At 41.9% G+C, this 27,384-nt stretch overlaps 1 protein-coding gene across 1 annotated transcript in view; it reads right to left on the reverse strand.

The window, feature by feature from the left end:
• Window positions 1-27,384, reverse strand: part of LOC106583950 (insulin receptor) — a 160,701-nt gene that overhangs the window by 50,640 nt on the left and 82,677 nt on the right. Inside the window, exon 3 of the mRNA XM_014168658.3 lies at window positions 2,505-2,829. Within this exon, the coding sequence (XP_014024133.1) occupies window positions 2,505-2,829 (325 nt within the window). The remainder of the gene's footprint in view (window positions 1-2,504; window positions 2,830-27,384) is intronic.

Consider the following 27,384-nt stretch of genomic DNA (forward strand, 5'->3'; position numbering starts at 1 on the left):
ACATAAATGATGAGCTTTTTTGAACAAAACTACATTCGTTATGGACCTGTGATACCTGGAAGTGACATCTGATGAAGAGAATCAAAGGTAATGGATTATTTACATAGTATTTTCGATTTTAGATCTCCCCAACATGACGTCTAGTCTGTATCGCAACGCGTATTTTTCTGGGCGCAGTGCTCAGATTATTGCAAAGTGTGATTTCCCAGTAAGGTTATTTTTAAATCTGGCAAGTTGATTGCGTTCAAGAGATGTAAATCTATAATTCTTTAAATGACAATATAATATTTTACCAATGTTTTCTAATTTTAATTATTTAATTTGTGACGCTGACTTGACTGCCGGTTATTGGAGGGAAACGATTTCCTCAACATCAATGCCATAGTAAAACGCTGTTTTTGGATATAAATATGAACTTGATAGAACTAAAAATGCATGCATTGTCTAACATAATGTCCTAGGAGTGTCATCTGATGGAGATTGTAAAAGGTTAGTGCATCATTTTAGCTGGTTTTATGGTTTTGGTGACCCTGTCTTTGACTTGACAAAACATTACACACAACTCTTGTAAATGTACTGTCCTAACATACTCTAAATTTATGCTTTCGCCGTAAAACCTTTTTGAAAATGTAAAACGTGGTTAGATTAAGGAGATGTTTATCTTTCAAATGGTGTAAAATAGTTGTATTTTTGAAAAATTTGAATTTTGACATTTATTTGGATTCAAATTTGCCGCTCTTGAAATGCACCTGCTGTTGATGGAGTGCACCACGGGTGGCACGCTAGCGTCCCACCTAGCCCCAAGAGGTTAAGAAGAAATAGTCTTCACAGTTCGCAACGAGCCAGGCGGCCCAAACTGCTGCATATACCCTGACTCTGTTGCAAGAGAAGTAACACATTTTTCCTAGTTAAAAGAAATTCATGTTAGCAGGCAATATTAACTAAATATGCAGGTTTAAAAATATATACTTGTGTATTGATTTTAAGAAAGGCATTGATGTTTATGGTTATGTACACGTTGGAGCAACTAGTGATTATGATTGATTGTTTTTTATAAGATAAGTTTAATGCTAGCTAGCAACTTACCATGGCTTCTTACTGCATTCGTGTAACAGGCAGGGTCCTCGTGGAGTGCAATGTAAAGCAGGTGGTTAGAGCGTTGGACTAGTTAACCGTAAGGTTGCAAGATTGAATCCCCGAGCTGACAAGGTAAAAATCTGTCGTTCTGTCCCTGAACAAGGCAGTTAACCCACCGTTCCTAGGCCGCCATTGAAAATAAGAATGTGTTCTTAACTGACTTGCCTAGTTAAATAAAGGTGTAAAAAATACATATATTTTTTTATAATAATCTGCCAAATCGGCGTCCAAAAATACTGATTTCTGATTGTTATGCAAACTTGAAATCGGCCCTAATTAATCGGCCATTCCGATTAATCGGTCAACCTCTAATAGCCAGATGAGAGTTGTCTCCGGGGGTAGTTAGGCTACATTTATTCCGGGCAAAACGCAATTTTCAACAGGGCATTTGATAAAAATAACCTAGCAAATTACGTTGGTTGCCACTCAATTAATAAAGCCTAATATTATGCAACCCATTTTACAAACATTTTGAAAGCTGAAGGTTACCCGCAGATGTGCCAGGTCAGGAATAGGCCTATCTCTCGTTGGTCAGCGTGTGAACCTGCGCAGTGTGCACAATTTGACTAGGCTACTAATATTGAATGCAAAATGACTTGTAGACCAATGACTCAACACAATTACATGCTTAATTCAACACTGAAGGAGAGGACTCAGTATTATTCCACAGGTATTTTTGGAAGGTATAATAAAACCCCATTTTCTCCCTAATTTCGTGGTATCCAAATTGGTAGTTACATTCTTGTCCCATCGCTGCAACTCCCCTACGGACTCGGGAGAGGCGAAGGTCGAGAGCCATGCGTCCTCCGAAACACGACCCTGCCAAGCTACACTGCTTCTTGACACACTGCTCGCTTAATCCGTTAGCCAGCCACACCAATATGTCGGAGGAAACACCGTCCAGCTGGTGACCGAAGTCAGCTTACAGGCACACGGCCCACCACAAGAAGTCGCTAGAACACGATGGAACAAGGAAATCCCAGCCAGTCAAATCCTCCCCTAACTCAGACAACACTGGTCCAATTGTGCGCCACCTCATGGGTCTCCCGGTCACGGCCAGCTGTGACCGGGAGACTGTAGTGACACCTTACCCTGCTGTGCCACTCGGGAGGCTGAAGATATAGTAAATTGAGCAAAAACATTTTGAACTGGCAATTCGTAACGTTTGGACCGATTTCCTGACCGATGCATTCTACATTTGGATGGGTTTTGAGTCCCGCCAACCGATGTACTCATATCTCAAACATGTGATGCGTATTGGTGAATCGTTAATCCCCTAGTAAACGGCTGTCATGTTATAGATCTAAGACTTACATGGTATAGTTGATGGTGGTATATGGCTGTCATGTTATAGTTCTAAGACTTACGTGGTAGAGTTGATGGTGGTGTACCCTGAGGGGCACTCTGGGATGCAGGCTTTGTTGTGGATGACGTACTCATGGCAGTCACTGCTCTTTCCATTCTTGCACTGGTTGTGGAGGTCCTGGCAGAAGGAGAGAGAGACGCAGCGCCAGCCCTTGAAGATGTAGTATCCTTGGGGACAGCGGTCCACACAGGTGTCCTGGTGCTGGAGGTTCTGGCAGGCCACACAGCTGCTGGCGTTGCCTGCCTCCAAGCAGCCTCCCAGGCACTGGTCGTGGCAGCAGTAGCCATGCTGGGTACAGGCCCGATGCTTACAGGTGGAGGGACACACTGTGGAGGGAGAATGAGTGGAGGAGGGAAAGAGAGGGCGAGAGGGATGATGGTTAGGGTTCAACCTCAATACAGGGGGCTGTCTGAATTCAGTCTTGAATCGGCTCAGACTGTAGATATTACTAACATCGGGATCAAATATATTACCCGGTCTCCCTGAGTAAAAAGCATCCCCCCAAATGAGTTGACTCACACCCAAATGATTGCAGAGGTGCTGACTAACGGAGATTAAACTGCGTCAAAAGATTTTAAACTCAGTTTTTCACAATTCCTGACATTTAATCCTAGTCAAAATTCCCTGTTTTAGGTCAGTTAGGATCACCACTTTAAATTTAAGAATGTGAAATGTCAGAATAATATTAGAGACAATTATTTATTTCAGCTTTTATTTCTTATATCACATTCCCAATGGGTCAGAAGTTTACATACACTCACTTCTGGAATTTTCCAAGCTGTTTAAAGGCACAGTCAACTTAGTGTATGTAAACTTTTGACCCACTGGAATTGTGACACAGTGAATTATAAGTGAAATAATCTGTCTGTAAACAATTGTTGGAAAAATGACTTGTGTCATGCCCAAAGTAGATGTCCTAACCAACTTGGCAAAACTATAGTTTGTTAACAAGAAATTTGTGGAGTGGTTGAAAAACAAGTTTTAATGACTCCAACCTAAGTGTTTGTAAACTTCCGACTTCAACTGTATATGGGTATTTCCACCGAAAAGGCCCCATGAGCACCAACATGTGAAGTTCATAAGAGCATTCCAAATTGGGTGTGTCATGAAAGCAAAGAGTCTATATTTTGGGGAAATGAAGGCATAGATAACCTTTTCAATCGTAGAAACTTGGCATCAGTAAAGGATTTGATTTCTGGATAAATGGGTCTTCCTGAAAAAGTCAAGGTATTAGAAATATATCAAAACACAATGTTGACGTAAAGAACGCTGCCAACTAATATCAACACTAGATTTAGTTTGAGAAATTGTTTGCCTTCTGTAAGTTTAAGAAATACTGCCTTGTGCCTTGTAATTCCGTTACCAAAAACACACCTAGATTTTCTATATTCTCTTCCTCGTGAGGGAGGATAATGAAAGTTCACAGAACACGTAAAGGTAGATCAATTAGTTAGTGATTTTACTGATAAAGTTTGATTCACTTAATAATTTATAAACAAACTCATAATTCCGTTACCAACCTGTAACGGAACAATAAACAAATCTGTAACGGAATTACTGCAACTGAATTGGCTACAATGGGAAATCATAGCAGTCAAACTACAGTTGGGTTACCTGCTACTGTCCTCCCTTCCACTGGCATACTGTTATGTTCAGCTCATAAATGTTTTTTGTCTTTCTGTTGTCTGGTGGTCAAACCAAGTGTTAAAACAGCCTGTCTGGACAACCCCTCCCCCTTGCACGCTCTTTCTCCAGTTAATGTCACCTCTCCCAACTCTTACTGACACCAACGAATGAGCCCCGTATCTTTCCATTTATTGTGGCCAGCATCGTCACCCACTGAGCACCGACCTACACTGGACGTCGAAAGTAGTTGAAATTTGGTCAGTCCATCCTGGCCTTGATGATAACGTCCACAGGTGGACCGGACTGGACCAAATCTGAACCGATCATAGAAGTATGTTTCAACAGTTTGGGTAGCACAGTACAGTAGATTACAGTAAAATACAATACAGTACAGTGAGTAGAGTACAGTACAGTACATTGTACAGTACTATACTGAATTCTACTGTACTCTACTGTGCAGTACTGCCTTACGCTGCGATGTCCAAACTTGTGAAACATGAGAATGACATTCATATCCATAATTATGCATTTCGGTGTAGTATAGATCAGGGACTCATTATGTAATTCCGTTACCATAATGCCTTTACCGGGTGTAAATGTAGTTCAATAATAGCTGACATCCAATTATTTCTTCGTCTTTGAATCTTAATTCGGAGCAGATATTTAAGTTTTTTGATAACATGATCGCATAAAAACATGGTGATTTTACTGTCATTCCAAAGTTGGCAACTGCACAATTCTTCCACTAAATTCGTTTTTGTAAAATGTTCAGTGAAAATTGTTAAGCGTAGTACTTGTGCATAGTGTTGTATGGTTAGTTAAACTTTGACATGTAGTATTTACCTCAGCCATACAGCTGATCTCACTCCTACTATTGGAACAATACAGCTCTTCTAACCATCAATAGCTAGAAACCGAACGTGTGGAATTTGTGTCAGTTACATTTAATTTATTCCGGGTGGAAACCCCCCATGGATCTCTCCAGACAGCCTTCCCAATGTCCAGAGTGGATCACCTCGGAGCCAGGCTGGGCTCCCGGTAACGGTAACCGGAGCTGGCCCAGCAGCACTGCTGGCAGTCACCTGCTCCCCGTGCCGACAGCGGCCCGCCGTGGACAGACATCCCAGATGGAACAATGTGAGGGGATTTGATAGGCTGCTGTATAAAAGCTGTGTGTCTGTCCCGCGTGTTTGGCAAGCTGGAGACACAGGAACTGGCTGGGTCCAACACAAAACAACCACAGCATTCTACTCTCCTTTTACAACGGAATGGAAGTGGGAGGGGGGAGGGGTGGGGACAAAACACTAAACCCAAAAATGGAGAAGGAGGAGAGAATGAGAGGCAGCGCTGAGGAGGGAGGTTAGAGGTTTTGGACTCTGGGATCCAGGCTCTCGATCCAGGCTCTGGGGTGGAAACCTCAGGCTTCTGTATGCATGCCTGCCTGCTAGCCAGTGCCCTCTGGAGGGAGGGAACCTCAAACGCACCCTGACCGTTACCACACCACGGGCTAACAGAAGGGAGCAACACAGAAGGAAGTAACTGGCGAATGAGGAGGAGAGGAAGCTGCTGTCATCCATTCTGTTGTTAACTATTACTAATGCTGCCATTTTTTACAGGTCTGTTTGTTTACTACTACAGTGTGTCTGTTTAAGTGAACAGTGCATGTCAGTGGCCCTACGTTACATGAGAGAGTCCAATGGATGGAGAGAGCTGAATGAGAAGTGTGTATTTGATCAGCAGCATTAAAGTGAGGGGCCTGAAAGAGGGGACGAAAAGTATAATGTACCACCCCACCATAAGCCTAAAACAGTCACAATACATTTGGAACGCTCCTAGGCCATCAGAGCTGGTCTGGCTTGAACAAAGCTAGGCTGGACTGGGAAGTGGTATAGGCCTGGTCTGAGCTGGGATGGGGTTGGGGCTGGACAGGGCTAGAGTTTTGCAGATGAGAAATCCAGCTGTCTGGCTTGACAGAGGCCCAGATAAAACCACCACACCACAGTGTCTCTCACTGTCTCCCAGTTGCATATAGCACCTGCCTGGTGGGATGACCCCTTTCTAACAACAACCTAGTTCACAGTCAGAGCTCCCTGGTTCCCGGCCATGGTAAAAATAACCCAGCGCAGCCTCAGCTGGGCTCAGACACTACACAACACAACCAGTCCATAAACAGTGTCAAAACAACCTGCATCACAACTACCACATATATAAACATGGAGGCAGGACTTTCAGCTCTCTGTTAGTTACACAACTTAAAGCTCCTTTGCTTAAGGTTTTCTTCACGAGGGAGTCAGACAGTCAACATTCCACTTTACTCCACAAAGTTCATCCTGACTGACTATATCCCCCTCCTGTTTATTCTACTAATGCCCATTACTTTAATGAAGTGATACACAACAATACCTGTGGCTCGGGTCTGGTCCAGTCACCACAATAGCATGTGGTTATCTGCACACTTTCAGATTAGCCTAACCCATGTCTTCAAACAGAAATCCTGGTTAAAAATGTACTATAAGCTTAATTCTAGTGATACAATACAGTGGTAATGTCAGGGAAAGTATGACTCTATACAAAAGCTAGCAGTCATTTGTGGCTAGATCATTGTAAAAACCTAAACTGAGGAAAAAGTCCAGGTCTCTTTTCAAACAGTTGTCTCGTGACAACCTTATTGTTTAAAAAGTAACGAGGTATGTGTGCATACGTGCGTGCGTTCCAGTGTGGGGCTATCTGGAGCCGCTGTAAGCATGGTGTGAGGACACATTGAGACAGACATCAGGTTGGGAGTCATCATCTTCCTCCTCAGGGCAAGACGACACACACACACACACACACACACAATTCTGGAATATCTGCTGCTGTGCTCACCCCAGCGGAAAACGTTACAGGCCTGAAACATTCCTTTTCTTTTTTGGGAAGGGTGATGATGCCGACTGAGCTCACTATTCCTCAATAGTTGAGAGGGAAAAAACAATTGGGAAAGGAGAAGAATTGAAATGAGCCAGTCAGCCAGCCTTTGAGGGTTGACACTACAGTAAGGACATCATACGCTTACTGCCAGCAGAATAACAAGGAAGGACCTTCTGCCTCTCAGCGAGGAGGCAGGGGCAGGCCTCCCCACTGCCTGTCTGAAATGAGAGAGGTTGGTGATGAGAGAGGGGCGGAGGGAAGGAGGGAAGGGGCTGGAGAAGGGATCATGTGAAATCTGAGGGGTGGGAAGGTGAAGGTGGAGGTTGGGGAGCAGGCTGGCTGAAGGAAATTAAAGAGGGATAGATGGACAAGCTAAGGACGGAGGTGAAAAACACGAGGGAGAAAAACTGAAATCTGAAACACCTATGGCCTTATCCAACATAGGAGCCTACCGTCTATGCGATCAGAGCCTTTTTCTTCGTTTTTCTTCACACTGAGCAGAGAACACACACAAAAATGCAACACACTTCCCTTGCCTCTCTCTGTGCTGCTGCGTACATGCTGTGACCACGGCATGCAGTGTGTTGGCAATCAGATTCCCGATCTCCCAGGAAGAGTACATGCCGGAGTACAGCTCCCACCCAGATCCGCCCTCACCCTTAACCAATGTGTTTGCTGGCCGTGGAAAGGAGCCATTCAATGGCCCCTTCCATTTCGGGGAGGAGAGCTGCCCAGGGTTAACCCTTCGATAGACAGAACAGACAGAGGCACACTGGGAAAATACGTGAGGCCACCGCTCGCTGCCTAGGAGGAGCTCCCTCTCTCGCTCTCCTGCTCCCCCTCTCTAAGCCCTTTTAACCCCAGGCCTGCTCAGAGCCTACTACTAGCTAGCACAATGCTAACACTGCAACTAACACTGGCCTGCAACATTCCTATTCTGGTCACGCTAGCAGTGCCAAACACAGCCTGTTCATTCATCCCCCTACTCAATCTCTCTCCATCATCTCTGTGTGTGTGAAAGATGTGCGTGTGTCTCTTTCACACACGAATCAGAAACAGACACTTACACCCATCCGCAACGCCCTAGCAAAACCTACTTGACGGTAACAGTGCTCACTGAGCACCAACCTATCCACATCGACAGGACAGCAGTGGAGAAGGTGGAAAGTTAAGTTCCTCAGCGTACACATCACTGACAAACTGAAATGTTCCACCCACACAGACAGTGTGGTGAAGAAGGCGCAACAGCGCCTTTTCAACCTCAGGAGGCTGAAGAAACTTGGCTTGTCACCTAAAACTCTCAAACTCTTACAGATGCACAATTGAGAGCATCCTGTCGGGCTGCATCACGCCTGGTACGGCAACTGCATTGCCCATAACCGCAGGGCTCTTCAGAGGGTGGTGCGGTCTGCACAACCGGGGGCAAAGTACCTGCCCTCTATGACACCTACAGCACCCAATGTCACAGGAAGGCCAAAAAGATCATCATGGACAACAACCACCCGAGCCACTGCCTATTCTCCCCACTACCACCCAGAAGGCGAGGTCAGTACAGGTGCATCAAAGCTTGGACTAACTGAAAAATAGCTTCTATCTCAAGGCCATCAGATTGTTAAACAGCAATCACTAACACAGTGAGGCTGCTGCCTACATAGAGAGACTTGAAATCATTGGCCACTTCAATAATGCCACTTTAATAATGTTTACATATCTTGCATTACTCATCTCATGTATATACTGTATTTTATACCATCTATTGCATCTTGCCAATGCCGCTCAGTCATTGCGCATCCATTTATATGTATATATTCTTATTCCATTCCTTTACTTAAGTGTGTATTAGGTAGTAGTGGTTGCCCGATTAAATCAGGGCTGATTTCAAGTGTTCATAGCAATCGGTAAATCGGCATTTTTGGACGCCAATTATGGCCGATTACATTGCACTCCATGAGGAGACTGCATGGCAGGCTGACCACGAGTGCAGCAAGGAGCCATGGTAAGTTGCTAGCTAGCATTAAACTTAGCATATAAAAAAAAACAAATCAATCAATCTTCACATAATCACTAGTTAACTACACATGGTTGATGATATAACTAGTTTAACTAGCTTGTCCTGCGTTGCAAATAATCAATGCGGTGCCTGTTAATTTATCATCGAATCACAGCCTAATTCGCCAAACGGTGATGATTTAACAAGCACATTTGCGAAAAAAGGACTGTCGTTGCACCAACGTACCTAACCATAAACATCAATGCCTTTCTTAAAATCAATACACAAGTATATTTTTTTCAACCTGCATATTTAGTTAAAAGAAATGAATGTTAGCAGGCAATATTAACTAAGGAAATTGAATAACTTCTCGTGGTCTGTGCAAGCAGAGTCCGGGTATATGCAGCAGTTTGGGCCGCCTGGCTCGTTGCAAACTGTGTGAAGACCATTTATTCCTAACAAAGACCGTAATTAATTTGCCAGAATTTTACATAATTATGACATAACATTGAAGGTTGTGTAATGTAACAGCAATATTTAGACTTATGGATGCCATCCATTCGATAAAATACGGAGCGGTTCTGTATTTCACTGAAAGAATAAACGTTTTGTTTTAGAAACGATAGTTTCCGGATTTGACCATATTAATGACCTAAGGCTCGTATTTCTGTGTGTTTATTATAATTAAGTCTATGATTTGATAGAGCAGTCTGACTGAGCGGTGGTAGGCAGCAGCAGGCTCATAAGCATTCATTCAACAGTACTTTCATGCGTTTGCCAGCAGCTCTTTGCAATGCTTGAAGCGCAGCACTGTTTATGACTTCAAGCCCTATCAACTCCCGAGATTAGGCTGGCAATACTAGAGTGCCTATAAGAACATCCAATAGTCAAAGGTATATAAAAATACAAATGGTATAGAGATAAATAGTCCTATAATTCCCATAATAACTACAACTTAAAACTTCTTAACTGGGAATATTGAAGACTCATTCATGTTAAAAGGAACCACCAGCTTTCATATGTTCTCATGTTCTGAGCAAGGAACTTAAACGTTAGCTTTTTTACATGGCACATATTGCACTTTTACTTCCTTCTCTAACACTGTTTTTACATTATTTAAACCAAATTGAACATGTTCCTTATTTATTTGAGACTAAAATTTATTTTATTTATGTATTATATTAAGTTAAAATAAAAGTTCATTCAGTATTGTTGTAATTGTCATTATTACCCCCCCCCCCCCAATTTTTTTTTTTTATAAATACAGAAATAAATAAAATAATAAAAATAAGGATACATTATTTTTTTTGATTATTTACAAAAAGAAAGCAAAAAAAATTTTAAAATCACAACAAAAAAAAATCGGCCGATTAATCGGTTTTTTGGTCCTCCAATAATCGGTATCGCCATTGAAAAATCATAGTCGGTCGACCTCTATTAGGTAGTTGTGGAAATGTTAGATTACTTGTTAGATATTGCTGCACTGTCGGAACTAGAAACACAGGCATTTCGCTACAATCGCAATAACATCTAACCATGTATATGTGACCAATGCAATTTCATTTGATGCACCTAGTGGCCGGTTTCCACGTCATCTCCCCACTTCTTCAGACATGTATCATGGGTGACATGGCTGCACAGAGACGCGCACATACACACACACAAAGAGAGACACACAGACAAACACACACACAGAGACACACAGACACCAACAAGCTCTGTCTCAAATCAGAATTGTGAGTGCGTGTCTCTCCCTCTGTGCGCCTCTCTCCCTCTGTGCGCCTCTGCCTCCCTCCCTCTGTGCGCCTCTGCCTCCCTCCCTCTGTGCGCGCCCTCTGGCCTCCCTCCCTCTGTGCGCGCCTCTGCCTCCCTCCCTCCTGTGCGCGCCTCTGCCTCCCTCTGTGCGCCTCTGCCTCCCTCTGTGCGCCTCTGCCTCCCTCCCTCTGTGCGCCTCTGCCTCCCTCCCTCTGTGCGCCTCTGCCTCCCTCCCTCTGTGCGCCTCTGCCTCCCTCCCTCTGTGCGCCTCTGCCTCCCTCCCTCTGTGCGCCTCTGCCTCCCTCCCTCTGTGCGCGCGTCTCTCCCTCCCTCTGTGCGCGCGTCTCTCCCTCTCTCTCTCATGGGGCTATTTTGCTTCCACTGGGCCTCTTGTTAAGGTCAATGGCACCATGAACTTTGCCCAGTACAAAAACCTGGTTGCCTCTGCCAGGAGGCTGAAACTTCTCTCACTCTGATGTTATGGGGCTATTTTGCTTCCACTGGTCATGGGCCCCTTGTTAAGGTCAATGGCACCATGAACCTTTCCCAGTACCAGGATATTTTAGCCAAAAACCTGGTTGCCTCTGCCAGGAGGCTGAAACTTGGCTGCAAGTGGATCTTACAGCAAGACAATAACCCAAGGCACACATGAAAATTCTCAAAGAAATGGTTAATTGGCCACCAAATGAACATTTTGCAATGATAATACAACATTTTAGAAAAGGGTATTGAAAACAGGGGTGTCAATAATTTTTTACCTTATTTTGTTAAACAAAATGTCCTCTCAGCAAATGTATTAGTATAAAATAATACCATTTCCCAATTTTTTGGAGCATACAATATTGCTCAGCATTTGAATGACGTATTTTATACAGTCATTTTTGCTCATTATTATAAAGGTTGTCAATCATTTCAGACCCCACTTTATTTCACAGATGTGATATTTCAGTTAACATGCTTTAATGTCTTATGCAGTGAATGCTCCTGAGTGGCCGAGTTACAATTTGGACTAAAATCTGCTTGAAAATCTATGACAAGACTTGAAAATGGTTGTCTATCAATGATCAACAACCAATTTGACAGAGCTTGAAGAATTTTGAAAATAACCTTGTGCTAATATTGTACAATCCAGGTGTGCACAGCTCTTAAACTTACCCAGAAAGACTAATTGCTGCAGAAGGTGATTATAACAAGTATTGACTCAGGGTGTGAATACTTATGTAAATTAGCTATTTCTGGCTTGAATTTATTACATTTGCAAAAATTTCCAAAAACATGTTGTTTTCACTTTGTCATTATGTGGTATTGTGTGTATATGGGTGAATACTTTGTAGGCACTGTACCTGTTGGTCAGGATAAATGTATTTATTTTTAAATCGATAAATAGAAAATATATTTTTTTAAATGGCACAGGCAATTACTTTTGAAAAGGTCCGACTTGTCTTTCCCAGCCAATTTCAACCATCTTCGCCTTCATTCTGGACATGTTGGGAAAATGTTAAAGTTGGCTTGGGTGTCTTGCATCCAGAAATGAGGCATCTAGGTGGCATTTTTCAGTTAGGCTGTACTGTGACTTTCTCCAAAACAATGCTACTGGATTACCGATAAGAGTAGGCAACTCTGCGCCCAGGTAACCTAACCCACAGGACGGGTGGAGTTAGGGCCGATGGCATAATGCCTTCCAGTTGTGGAAGCTCGGTCTGGGGGAGGTAACTTAAGAACGCACAGAAAGTAAAACTATATTTTAAAAAATTGCTCAAAATGTATTTTTGGGCACTTTAGCATGTGTACTATAGTGTATTTATACTTGGGATTTCACTTTCTACAGGAAAAGTTCAAAAATCACTGGAGTCCATCATTAAGTATATTATTTTTTCATCTCGGCCAGCTTGGGTTATTTCTTTACATAGTTTTGAGTGCAAGTACCTTTGGAACTCTACAGATATTTTCTCTTCTATGCACCGTCCGCCTTCCATTCTAGCCTGAGCGTAAACCCTCATACTATCTTCTATTCAATCCTTATAAAAAATATGTTCATTCAATTAAAAAAAAATAGCATCAGAATAGTTTTTGTCCAAACCTTACAGTATGTCTAGCCCAGGGGTGGGCAATTCCAGTCCTCAGGGGCCTGATTGGTGTCACAGTTTTGCCCCAGCTAACACACCTGACTCCAATAATCACCAAATCACGATCTTCAGTTTAGAATGCAATTTGATTAATCAGCTATGTTTGCTAGGGATGGAGAAAAAGTGTGACACCAATCAGGCACCGAGGACTGGAGTTGCCCACCCCTGGTCTAGCCTATACCATATATGGTTCAAAAGTAAGACAATTTACTCAGAGAATTTAGCATGATTAGAGTAAATAGAAGAGATACATTTCGTGATGTGGACAGCGGCACTTGGCTTCTTGAAAGTCCGATATCTTGAAAAATGTACTGCTGACATGCAAAACATTTTGGGACTGTATCAACAGCAGACTAATGATAACAATACACTTGAAGTACAAGCATATTAAGGCTAAAATAGAGTAGAGAACAATCTAATGATTAATTGTATGTGATTTTTATAGTTGGCCATAAGATTAAAAACACCAGAAAATCTGCTCCAAGTTATTTTAATTTCGGAAATCTGTTCCACACTATTATCACGCATAATAGAAAGAGATACACTACTGTTAAAAAATTTGGGGTCACTTAGAAATGTCCTTGTTTTTGAAAGAAAAATCCATTTTTTTTTGCCCATTAAAATAACATCAAATTGATCAGAAATACAGTGGACATTGTTCATGTTTTCAATGACTATTGTAGCTGGAAACAGCTGATTTTTTACGGAGGCCCATTATCAGCAACCATCACTCCTGTGTTCCAATGGCACGTTGTGTTAGCTAATCCAAGTTTATCATTTTAAAAGGCTAATTGATCATTAGAAAACCCTTTTGCAATTATGTTAGCACAGCTGAAATCTGTTGTGCTGATTAAAGAAGCAATAAAACTGGCCTTTAGACTAGTTGAGTATCTGGAGCATCAGCACTTGTCGGTTCGATTACAGGCTCAAAATGGCCAGAAACAAAGACATTTCCTCAAACTCGTCAGTCTATTTTTGTTCTGAGAAATGAAGACTATTCCATGCGAGAAATAGCCAAGTAACTGAAGATCTCGTACAACGCTCTGTACTAATCCAGTCACAGAACAGCGCAAACTGACTCTAACCAGAATAGAAAGAGGAGTGGGAGGCCCCGGTGCACAACTGAGCAAGAGGACAAGGACATTAGAATGACTCGTATGCTGTGTGATTGCATGAATTAAAAAATGCTTGATTGATACAGTAGCCTATGTAAGTATTGAAATATAGGCATAAGTTATGGTATTAAGACTAGAGCATACGAGTCATTCATGATTTGAAATGCAATCAAGCATTTTTGTTTTAAAATAAAATGAGTCCTGAATAATTAGCTTAAAGAAATAAACCGTTCCATTTTGGAAATTGCATTCATGAATGGAACGGTTTATAGTCTTTGCTGTAATAAAGGCTTAGCAAAAAAACATTACAACAGACTCTCTGGTACGCTTCTAATATATTTTTTGTTGATTACATTCTTCCAAACGGTCCGATTTTTTACACTGCAATCCAACAGCAACTGTTTGGCACACATAATATGCATGAAGCGCTTGCCCCTTACCTTATTTTTCTTGATCTCCAGTATTTTCCACAACTAGTCCAAATTTATTCCACATATGACTTCCCCTTTACCTAATGAGCAACCAGTAGCCTAAACATTTCCCCCTATTGAGTTTATTTGTCACGTTCTCTGCATCCATTTTGCTGTTACAGTATTCTGAGCTTGTTAACAATGTATTGATGACATTATGATATGCTATAAATCAGGCCCTATTGGTCACGTACGTGCATGCGATGCATACATGTGTCACGTAAAGAGAGCAAGGTTTGAGGGAATAGGGAATGTTTTTTCTAAACAAATGGAGGGATTTTGGTAACAGAACTTTTCAGTCAGAAATGGCTGTAATTATGTTGCAGCTTCAAAGATTAAAATATGCTTATACATGTGTGACCCGATTCAAGAAACTAGGCATATGTCGTGGGTCACTACTTCACAGGAGAGCCATTCGAACATACTTTTTTTTTTTAATAAAAATGTTTTTTGGGGGGGGGGGGCAGAAATGCCTTCTCGAACATGTGAACTTTCATGTGCCTTAATAACAAACTTGTATGCCATCTGTAAATACGAATACAATTGTTAAATTACAAGCCTAGTTGGTTAAGCCACAGAAAGTCAGTAATCTTCCCTCTAGCCATGATTGGCTGAGATAATAAGTGGGCTGGACATGTATTGAGATGAGTTTGGATTGGTCTGCCATATAGCACGCTTCTGTATATTTGAGCTGGTCAGTAGGTAATCCTGTCAAACGCGATTTAAAAAAAAAGAATTGTGTATTAAAACTTAAAAAGACTTGACTATGCAAGTATCCATTTCAATAGAACTTCACTGCAACAACTGTTTCAGAGCACACTCTTCTGAGTGGGCCAGGCGCAGAATAACTGATGAATTTACGAAAGCTCAACACCGGTTGAATATGGCCGGTGTCAGTAAACGTTGGCAAAAAAAGGGTAATTAAATTGTTGCCAGGAGCACAGTTACAGTCACCAATGCTCTGGATAACGTGAACACAGCCTAGCCAGCTCTGCTAGAGCGAGTGAAATGGTCAGAGTTTGGGTGGAGGCTAAAGCTTAAAATTATTCTTATGGTAATATACACGGTCAATGTGAACCAGAGTGACTTGACACAACGGGCCAAGCAACGGAAACGACAAAGGACGTCTTATTTAATGAAAGGGGTAGCAGTCTGCCATGAAGCATTCATCCATGTACACAGGTAAGTCTAGCTAGTTTCTGGTATTATACGTTTCTAATTTTGTCAGAAAGCTGTTTTCATTGCAAGTTAAAGCACACTGTTGATTAATCCCATTCCGTACAAATTTGCGAAATCGCGGCATTCAAACTAGGCTGCAATGAAAACTAATGGGACTGTAGCGACTGTGTTGGCATCAAAATCTGGAGTGTGAACTACGTTTCTATTCAAGAGTTGATTGACATGGTAATGGCCCGATAGTACTGGAGAAAAGTTGAAGAAAACTGACCCCTCTGACACTGAATGTTAAATTGTGACGTGTCATGACGTAGCGTACAGCACACATAATGCAACTCATTCTGTGCCGTACAGCCTCTCCACCAGGTGTAGCGCTTCTCTCGCAATTTAAAAATCAAGAAAGGGACAGGGTAAAGGAGGATACCTAGTCAATAGTACAACTGAATACATTCATTTGTTGCGTCATCACTGCAAGCCAACATGACTCAAAAGCAGATAAAAGCTAGCTAACTAGCTAACATTAAACCTATTTGGTTGACTTTAGCTAGCTATGACAATCGGTTTGTATTGCTAATACACTATAGATTGGGATTATGCTTCATTGTTTAGCTAGCTAGCTAAAGGTATAAACAAAATACCAAGTTTAAGCTGACTGTTAGCTAACGTTAGATTGCTGGATTGATAGCTAACATTACGTTTATGATGTGTGACGTAATGTTCTCAGAATTGGGATGCACATTTTGGGGAATATTCAGAGGTGGACATTTTCCGTGGGAATTAACGTGAATATGGGAATTATCAGAAATATATGCAAATTAATATTAATACCATTTAAATGTAGATTTTTTTGCATTGGATATATTTACCATATATGGAGACAGAAACAAACCTTTTACCTTATAAGTAGACATAATTGCAAATGATTAAATCCTTCCAATAGAAATTTTTAACTATTTAGTTACAAATTGAACTTTTAATTAAATGAGTTGACTCTTCACATCGGATGATTTCGCTGAACAACAAAAGGGAATATTGAATGATCCCAAATGATCCAACGCATCTCCTAAAAACATTTTTGGACATTTGTAAAATGATAGAAAGGAAAGCTTTGGTTGTCTTCCTCGCAGGCTTCCATGTCGTCTCCCTGGACCACCTCAATGTCCACCTCTTAAACATCAGATTGAGCCCTCATCTTCAGTGTCACTTTCCAACCTTGTTGAGGATGGCTCGTTGTCAGACTCAAAAAGCCTCAAATTTGCCAGGATGGCCACCAATTTCTCAACCCTTGTATTGGTCAGCCTGTTGCGTGCTTTGGTGTGTGTGTTCCCAAACAAAGACCAGTTGCGCTCTGAGGCGGCTGATGTTGGTGGGATTTGGAGGATGGAGACAACAGGGGAAAGAGAATCACATCCACAAATTCCCTTCCACCAGGTGGATGATGAGCTATGGAGGCACGACTGCCATATTGCATGACTGACATAAAGCCCTTGCTCCATCCCAAAGCCCAGACTGCCAAGAACCTTGCCCTCATCCAGGCCAAGGTGGCGAGACACGGTAGTGATGACACCATAGGCCTTGTTAATCTCTGCACCAGACAGGATGCTCTTGCCAGCATACTTGGGGTCCAACATGTACACTGCAGCGTGTATAGGCTTCAGGCAGAAGTCCTCACGCTTTTTGATGTATTTCAGAACTGCAGTTTCCTCTGCTTGGAGCAACATTGAAGTGGCAGGACAGTATGGATTTCTTCTCTTACATCTGCAAACAGAGTCTGAACATCCGACAGGATGGCATTGTCTCCCTCAATCCGTGCAATGGCTACTGCTATAGGTTTCAGGAGTTTCAGGCTGCTTATCACTCTTTCCCAAAATACATCATCCAGGAGGATCCTCTTGATGGGGCTGTCCATATCGGCAGACTGATATGGCCATTTCTTGAAGAGACTCCTTCCCCTCCAGGAGATTGTCAAACATGATGACAACACCACCCCAACAGGTGTTGCTGGGCAGCTTCAATGTGGTGCTCCTATTCTTCTCACTTTGCATGGTGAGGTAGATTGCTGCTATAACTTGATGACCCTTCACATACCTAACCATTTCCTTGGCTCTCCATTGTTTTCAGTGTCATGATGACCTTGAGGAGCAGATTCCATGCCTGAGCAGCACAGCCAATGGGTGTGATGTGAGGGTAGGACTCCTCTACTTCAGACCAAGCAGCCTTCATGTTCACAGCATTGTCTGTCACCAGTGCAAATACCTTCTGTGGTCCAAGGTCATTGATGACCGCCTTCAGCTCATCTGCAATGTAGAGACCGGTGTGTCTGTTGTCCCTTGTGTCTGTGCTCTTGTAGAATAGTGGTTGAGATGTAGTTAATTATTCCTTGCCCACGAATATTCAACCACCCATCAGATATGATTGCAATACAGTCTGCCTTCTCTATAATTTGCTTTACCTTCACTTGAACTGTATGTTGGGTGAAGAACATTCAGAAATCGCTTCCAATACACATTGTCTGTGAGCTTGTTGTGAGAAGACCAATTTTTGGGATGTCTCATGGTGTGACAAACACCGCTGTAGCTCAACCACCTTCCACCGCACGTGTGGAAGGCTGACATAGGCGGATGTGGTGGATTGAGAGACAGCCCATGCAAAAAAAACGTATCTCAATTATTTTATTACGTCACTTAGATTGATGCACGGACTTCAGAGTCAATAGACTCTTAGGCCTCCACCAGAGGGTAATGGCACCCCTATTTCAACGGAATTCCTATAGCAGAAGTTGTCCTTCAGGTTCCACCTCTGAAGTGCGCAGGCTGCTAATAAATATTCACAAATTGGGAGTGGGAACGTTGTGTTGATTTCCACATGGAGTGGAGAAATAACAATTAGGGCACTGACAGCTGTCAGTGTAGCTGGCTAGCATGCTAACCTTATCTAGCCAACTAATATGATATCGGTTGTTGCTAGACCTTACTCAGAAGATTAACCAGCTATGCTATGGCTGCTTCTAGAGCTGGATTTGTCATTGGAAACACTGTAGGAAATACTTAGCCACAGATGGATAGGGGAAACCAGTATCTTTGACTTTGCATCCTATTGTTATCTCCAAAGTTTGGCATCTTCCATAAATTGTGGCCGTGAATCCTCCATAGAAAAATAAAGAATAAGATGAAGCTCAGGTAATATGGATAGCATGGTTCTCACAGCTAGGGAAAGTGAAATGACAGGCTACAATGGCTTTGCTCATGATGCATGCCACAAATGATATGTAACACCTTGAGCGCATTGGACATGAAACAAAATACCAATACTTGATGTAACAGCACCACAAAATACATTTGTGAAATCTGCTTTCGTGGGTGCCTTTTCATTATAGGATACACACTTGTGATTTCTAGCTGCACCAATCAAAGCAGTGGAGCGTGGTCAAAATCGTTCATCTTGGGGTGATGGGGAGTTGGATTTCAAAACGCAATCATATCACACGCAATTTTACCAATTTTCTAATCGATGAAACATCCGATCTCAACACATTTCTCTTGAAGCTTTGCCAAAGTTAAACGTTTCTCTGTTTAGATGGAGCGCAAGGTCAAATTAAGTTTGTGCACAAGCGCACTTCACGAGGTGGCATTCCCTAACGGAAATATGAAAATACATGCTACAATGTGCCAATAGGACCTTGCTTGCTCATGTTTGGCTTTGCCCACCTCCTTGCTTGTTCTGCCCACTATCCTTCGTTTGCTTCCACTGTAAACGACACAGGAAAACTATCTTGGGTTAGTTATAAATATCTTTGCAATATCATTTGTATCTGGTCTACTTAGTCATTGGTGTCTATGGGAGACCCACCCTGTTAAATAGACCGGAACTTTTTTCAATGGTAAATGACCTCAGTGAACTATCTTCATTTATCCACCATCTTTGCTATAGCCGTTATATATTGCTCAGCTTCAGTCACGACTCAAACTTTGCAGGTGTTTATGATATATGGTGGGTGGTACCATTAAAATAAAACCCAGCCATGAAACAAAATAGGCCAAAAATTATTTACACGTAATTCCACTGGAAAATATATGTCATTGGCATGACGCGAGCAGTTCGCTTTGTCACTTCAAGCCCAAATATATCATCTTACATCGTTGTGAAACAGCATGGGTAAACTCTGGCCATCGTCTTTCTACTGGTGTGGGTGTTTAATTGCAGGCAGCTACTTACAGTACAGTGCATTCTGAAAGAATTCAGACCCCTTGATTTTTTCCACCTTTTGTTACGCTACAGCTTTATTCTAAAATGGATTACATATTTTTATCCCCTCAACCTACACACAATACCCCATAATGATAAAGCGAATACAGGTTTTTAGATTTAAAAAAAGATCATAAAAAAGATACCATATTTACATAAGTATTCAGACCCTTTGCTATGAGGTGCATCCTGTTTCCATTGATCATCCTTGAGATGTTTATACAACTTGATTGGAGTCCACCTGTAGTAAATTAAAATTATTGGACAAGATTTGGAAAGAGACACCTGCCTATATAAGTTCCCACAGTTGACAGTGCATGTCAGAACAAAAACCAAGCCATGAGGTCGAAGGAATTGTCCGTAGAGCTCCGAGACAGGATTGTGTCGAGGTACATATCTGGGGAAGGGTACCAAAATATGTCTGCAGCATTGAAAGTCCAGAAGAACACAGTGGCTTCCATCGTTCTTTAATAGAAGAAGTTTGGAACCACCAAGACTCTTCCTAGAGCTGGCCGCCCGGCCAAACTGAGCAATCGGGGGAGAAGTGCCTTGGTCAGTGAGGTGACCAAGAACCCGATGGTCACTCTGTCAGAGCTCCATAGTTCCTCTGTGGAGATAGGAGAATCGTCCAGAAGGAAAACCATCTCTGCAGCACTTCATCAATCAGGCAGTTATGGTACAGTGGGCAGACGGGAGCCACTCCTCAGTAAAAGGCACATGACAGCCCGCTTAGAGTTTGCCAAGAGGCACCTGAAGACTATCAGACCATGAGAAACAAGATTCTCTGGTCTGATGAAACCAAGATTGAACTCTTTGGCCTGAATGCCAAGCATCACGGTTGGAGGAAACCTGGCACCATCCCTACGGTGAAGCATGGTGGTGGCAACATCATGCTGTGGGGGTGTTTTTCAGCAGCAGGGACTGGGAGACTAGTCAGGATCGAGGGAAAGAAGAACGGAGAAAAAAGTAGAGAGAGATCCTTGATGAAACCTGCTTCAGAGCGCTCAGGACCTCGGACTGGGGCTAAGGTTCACCTTCCAACAGGACAACAACCCTAAGCACACAGCCAAGACAACGCAGGATTTAGTCTATGAATGTCCTTGAGTGGCCCAGCCAGAGCCCGGACTTGTTTTCGTGAGGCTGGTTTTTTAATTCAGAAGTCTCATTAGTAAAATCATGGACACCGAAGCTGAGATCAAACTCATTGAACTCCTGGGCCAGTTGTTTGTCAGAATTAAAATAATCTAATGCACCTTTCTCTTACCTTTGTCCTGTAGCCCCATAGTTTTCATACCATCCCAGATTGAGCCTAAATTATTAGTACCAAGTTATTTAAAAATGTTGTCCCCGTACATCTGCATCGCTCTCCTGAATTTACATATCACCAATCTTTTTTGCTTATTTAACTCAGTAAGGTTACATTCTTTGAATGCCATTCTCTTCTTGTTTAGCAGCACCTTGAGAGAATTGCTAACCCAGGACTTACTATTAGGGTACACCTTCACCACCTTGTCTGGGATGACTATATCTTCACAATATGACACCCAAGAGCTAACATCAGTGAAAGCATCAATATCACTGCATGACTCTAAACAGGTCACAATCAGTGCAATTAATACAGCCCTGCAGGGTCAGGGAAGAATTGTCAGTCCAATTCTTAACAGGGCTCAACCTTAAAGCTTTTCCTTTTGTCCGGAACAAGTACAAAAAAATTGTCGGACAAGAAGAATATAGATTTAAGTTGTCCGAATGGACAAGTAAAAAAAAAATTATAAATAAAAAAAAAAGCACGCTAAAATCACAATAGCAAACAATTACGCCGATCAGAGGGGCCAACATTGGAATAATATTCAAATACAAATGTTTCATGTCCATAAATAAAAAAGTCTACATGTCAAAGTGTAGGTGACATGCATATTGGCTACACCCTAACGTCAATACTGAAGCTGACATGGAGGCACAAGAAAATGTAGCCAAACTTTAATTTGACTTTTGATTACATAAATATACGCTAAACGACCAGTAATGTTTGACAAATATAACTAAGTCTTGATTCTGTCGACATATTCGAGGCACGATTTGATCAGATAAAATGGTCACAAGAGTGAAGGACAGCGCACAACCACCTTGAATCGGAGCAGTTGCGATCAGAATTTTGTAACTATTTAACCATAAACGTAATTATTTAAAAACTGGAAGTTAGATGTAATTTTATGAAACATGTCTTACCTTGTTTCGAAGTAACACGAGCCTAGCCTAAAATACAACCATAGAAATTTTTTGATAAACACTTAATATGCCATTGAAACCAGCATGTTCTCATGGTTCTATTGGTTTTCAAATCAATTTTTATTAATTGTCCAGCAGCCATAGACACATTTTTTATCATCCAAGGGACGACAGGACACCCTTAATTTCAAGCCACGGAGGGAATTATTTTATAAAGCCATGAAAAGTATTTGGTTGGAATTTTAATGTTGCAATATTTTATAGGCTACCAACGGTGGTCAAACATCCTCCAAGATGCAGGCTTGTATTTTGAGACAGGCTTGAATATTCAAGGAGTGTAGCCTACATGTTTGTCTGATTCTCTATGGTAAAAAAGACAGTAATGCATTTTATTTTGTAAAGTTGTTCCTTGATGTAAAAATGGTTTTACAGACCATTTTTTATTTTTGGATGAGTGACTTCAGCTTTTGGACAAGTAAAAAATAAATCTGTCCTAATTGTGAAGGACAAGCGGCTAAAAAGTTAATGTCAAGCCCTGCTTAATCCGCTTTGTGAGCACTTTACACATCCGCAGGGTTGTGCTATACACCGGGATAAGGTGCATGCAGTTGAGATCAGCTGTGCCTAGCGGGGATAGGTGAACAGATTTATACAGTACCTTGACAGAACAGTAACACAGGTCCAGGATGCTGTTATACCTGCTTGGGCATGTGACGCTGTCGGTGTGATCGAGGCATAACAATTCACCAATATGCATCGATAAAGTCCCTCAAAGTTTTGGACAACATACCGTGGTTAAAGTCCCCTAGGATGATGATATTCAGGGCATCGGGAGATACACAGTACCAGTCAAGTTTGGACACACCTACTCATTCCAGGGTTTTTATTTTTTACTATTTTCTACAATGTAGAATAATAGTGAAGACATCAAAACTATGAAATAACCCATATGGAATCATGTAGTAAACAAAAAATTGTTAAAGAAATCAAAAAATATTCTATATTCAAATATAAGTAGCCACCCTTTGCCTCGATGACAGCTTTGCACACTCTGGCATTCTCTCAACCAGCTTCATGAGGTAGTCAGCTGGAATGCATTTTAATTAACAGGTGTGTCTTGATAGAAGTTAATGTCTGGAATTTCTTTCCGTCTTAATGTGTTTGAGCCAATCAGTTGTGTTGTGACAAGGTAGGTGTGGTATACAGAACATAGCCCTATTTGGTAAAAGACCAAATACATATGACAAGTACGGCTCAAATAAGTAAAGAGAAAGTACTGTTCATCATTACTTTAAAACAGGAAGGTCAGACAATCTGGAACATTTCAAGAACTTTGAAAGTTTCTTCAAGTGCATTCGCAAAAACCATCTCATGAGGACCGCCACAGGAAAGTAAGACCTGCTGCAGAGGATAAGTTCTTTAGAGTTACCAGCCTCAGGAATTGCAGCCCAAATAAATGCTTCACAGAGTTCAAGTAACAGACATCTCAACATCAACTGTTCAGAGGAGACTGCATGAATCAGGCCTTCATGTTCAAATGCTGCAAAGAAACTACTACTAAAGGACACCAATAATAAGAAAAGACTTGCTTGGGCAAAGAAACACGAGCAATGGACATTAGACCGGTGGAAATATGTCCTTCGGTTTGATGAGTCCAAATTGAGATTTTTGTGTCGAGACGCAGAGTAGATGAACGGATGATCTCCACATCAGTTGCATGACTGTGTTATGAGTGTCCAAACTGTTTGCCAACTGCTTGAACAGACAGTTCGGTACCTTCAACACATCAACACCTTGAACAAAAGACCAATATTATACAATAATATATATAAGACCAATTTTGAACCAGGAGAGACTGAAATGCATGTTACTGACACTTCCTCTCCATGAACATCTAAGTGTGACACGTGTTGCATTGTTCTGAATCAACTGCAATTTACCTACGTCCTTCTTTGCCGCACATGACCACACAGCCGGGCAGTAGTCCAGGTGCAACAAAACTAGGGCCTGTAGGACCCGTCTGGTCGACTGAGATGTCAAGAAGGCAGAGCAACGCCCTATCATGGACAGACCTATACCCATTTTAACAACAATTGAATCTATATTTTGACCATGAAATCTTGCCATCTAGGGTTATACACAGCAGTTTAGTCTCAACTTGCTCAATATAGGTCTATCAAAAACCAAAATGATGCAGACGGATCGGGCTGCCGTGCTTCTAGCTCTTAGGAAACTGCAGTATTTTGTTTCATTTTTTTACATTATTAGCCCAGGAAATTTGTGTTATTACATACAGCCGGGGAGAACTTTTGGATATCAGAGTGGCGGTAACTCACCAGCATTACGACCAGGAATAAAACTTTCCCAACCGGATCCTTTGTTCGTACCCCCCAGGGCAATTTAACTGGATTCCAGAGGCTGTTCCAAAACACCGCCGTCAGAAAAAAAAAAGGTACTCAGAGTGGACTTTTAGTCCGACTCAAGAGGCGCGTACACCACCCAGCGCTTTCAAGCATTACTCCCTAATGTTCAGTCTCTGGATAATAAAGGTGACGAGCACAGGGCAAGGATTTCCTTCCAGAGAGACATTGTAACAATTTCTTTCACGGAAACATGGTTCTTTCAGAATATACTGTCTGAGTCCGTACAGCCAGTTGGGTTCTCAGTTCATCGCAGACAGGAAAAAAACACACCCCGTATGTTTCATGATTAACTACTCATGGTGTGATAGTTATAACATACAGGAACTCAAGTCCTTTTGTTAACCCGACCTAGAACACCTCAATCAAATGCCGACCGTATTACCTCCCAAGAGAATTCTCTTCGGTTATAGTCAAAGCCGTGTATATTCCCCCACAAGCCGATAGTACGACGGCCCTTAAAGAACTTCATTGAACTTTATACAAACTGGAAACCACATATCCTGAGGCCAGATTTATTGTAGCTGGGGATTTTAACAAAGGAAATTTGACAAAAAATTAATAAAACGTGATCAACAGTATTACTCGCTCTGCTAAAGCACTCGACCACTGCTTCTCCAACTTCCAGGATGCCTAAAAGGGCCTCCCACACCCTCCCTTCAGAAAATCAGATCACAATTCCATTTGGCTACTCCCTTCCAATAGGCAGAAACTCAAACAGGATGTACCAGTGCTAAGGAATATTCAACGCTGGTCTGACCAATCGAATCCAAGCTTCAAGATTGTTTTGATCACGTGGACTGGGATATGTTCCAGGTAGCCTCCGAGAACAACACAGACGAATACAATGATACAGTGACTGAGTTTATCAGGAAGTGTATAGGAGATGTTGTACACACGGACTATTAAAACCTACCCTAACCAGAAACCGTGGATAGATGGCAGCATTGACAAAACTGAAAGCCCCGTCACATTTACCATGGCAAGGTGACTGGGAATATTGCTGAATATAAACAGTGCAGTTATTCCCTCCATAAAGCAATCAAACAGGCAAAACGTCAGTATAGAGACAAAATTGAGTCGCAATTAAACGGCACAGACAAGACGTATGTGGCAGGGTCTACAGACAGTCACGGACTAAAGGGAAAACTAGCCACTGACAGTCTTGCTTCCAGACAAGCTAAAACACCTTCTTTGCCCGCTTTGAGGATAACACAGTGCCACCGAAGCAGCCCGCTACCAAGGACTGTTGGCTCTCTTATGTGGCCGACATGAGTAAGACATTTAAGCTTGTTAACCCTCGCAAGGCTGCCGGCCCAGACAGCATCCCTAGCCGTGTCCTCAGAGCATGAGCAGACCAGCTGGCTGGAGTGTTTACGGACATATTCAATCTCTCCCTAACCCAGTCTGTTGTCCCCACATGCTTCAAGATGTCCACCATTGTCCCTGTACACAAGAAAGCAAATGTAAATAAAATAGTAATTTCTCTCCCCCGTAGCACTCTTCTGTCATCATGAAGTGCTTTGAGAGACTATCATCTCTACCTTACCTGACACCCTACACCCACTTCAATTTGCTTAACCTCTTACATCTAGATGTGCCGCTAGTGGAACGCCTCGCCAGTATCCAATGATAGAGCGTGGCGCGAATTACAAACTCCTCAAAAATCCAAAAACGTCCATTTTTCAAACATATGACTATTTTACACCATTTTAAAGACAAGACTCTCCTTTATCTAACCACATTGTCCGATTTCAAAAAGGCTTTACAACGAAAGCAAAACATTAGATTATGTCAGGAGAGTACCCAGCCAGAAATAATCACACACCCATTTTTCAAGCTAGCATATAATGTCACAAAAACCAAAAGCACAGGTAAATGCAGCACTAACCTTTGATGATCTTCATCAGATGACACTCCTAGGACATTATGTTATACAATACATGTATGTTTTGTTCAATCAAGTTCATATTTATATCAAAAAACAGCTTTTTACATTAGCATGTGACGTTCAGAACTAGCATACCCACCGAAAACTTCCGGTGAATTTAATAAATTACTCACGATAAACGTTCACAAAAACATAAATTATTTTAAGAATTATAGATACAGAACTCCTTTATGCAATCGCGGCGTCCGATTTTAAAATAGCTTTTCGGTGAAAGCACATTTTGCAATATTCTAAGTAGATAGCCCGGCCATCATGGCTAGCTATTTTGACACCCACCAAGTTTGGCACTCACCAAACACAGATTTACTATAAGAAAAATTGGATTACCTTTGCTGTTCTTCATCAGAATGCACTCCCAGGACTTCTACTTCAACACCCAATGTTGTTTTGGTTCCAAATTATCCATAGTTATATCCAAATAGCTCAGTTTTGTTCTTGCGTTCAAGACACTATCCGAAGGGTGACGCGCCGGCGCGTATCGTGACAAAAAAATTCTAAATATTCCATTACCGTACTTCGAAGCATGTCAAACGCTGTTTAAAAGCAATTTTTATGCGATTTTTCTCGTAAAATAGCGATAATATTTCGACCGGGAGACCTTGTTTTTGTTCAAACACTGAAAATAGAAAATTGAGTTTCACATGCACGCGCGAATCCGTGTCATTGTTCTCAGAACGACCACTTTCCAAAAGCCCTACTGTTTTTCGCCCAGGGACTGCAGAGTCATCATTCCCCGTTCTGGCGCCTTCTGAGAGCCTATGGGAGCCTTAGAAAATGTCACGTTACAGCAGAGATCCTCTGTTTTCGATAAAGAGGCTATAGAAGGCCAAGAAATAGTCAGAGAGGGCACTCCTGTATGGAATCTTCTCAG

Source organism: Salmo salar, chromosome 23 (genome assembly GCF_965601325.2).
Source record: "Salmo salar chromosome 23, fSalSal1, whole genome shotgun sequence".
Taxonomy (NCBI): domain Eukaryota; kingdom Metazoa; phylum Chordata; class Actinopteri; order Salmoniformes; family Salmonidae; genus Salmo; species Salmo salar.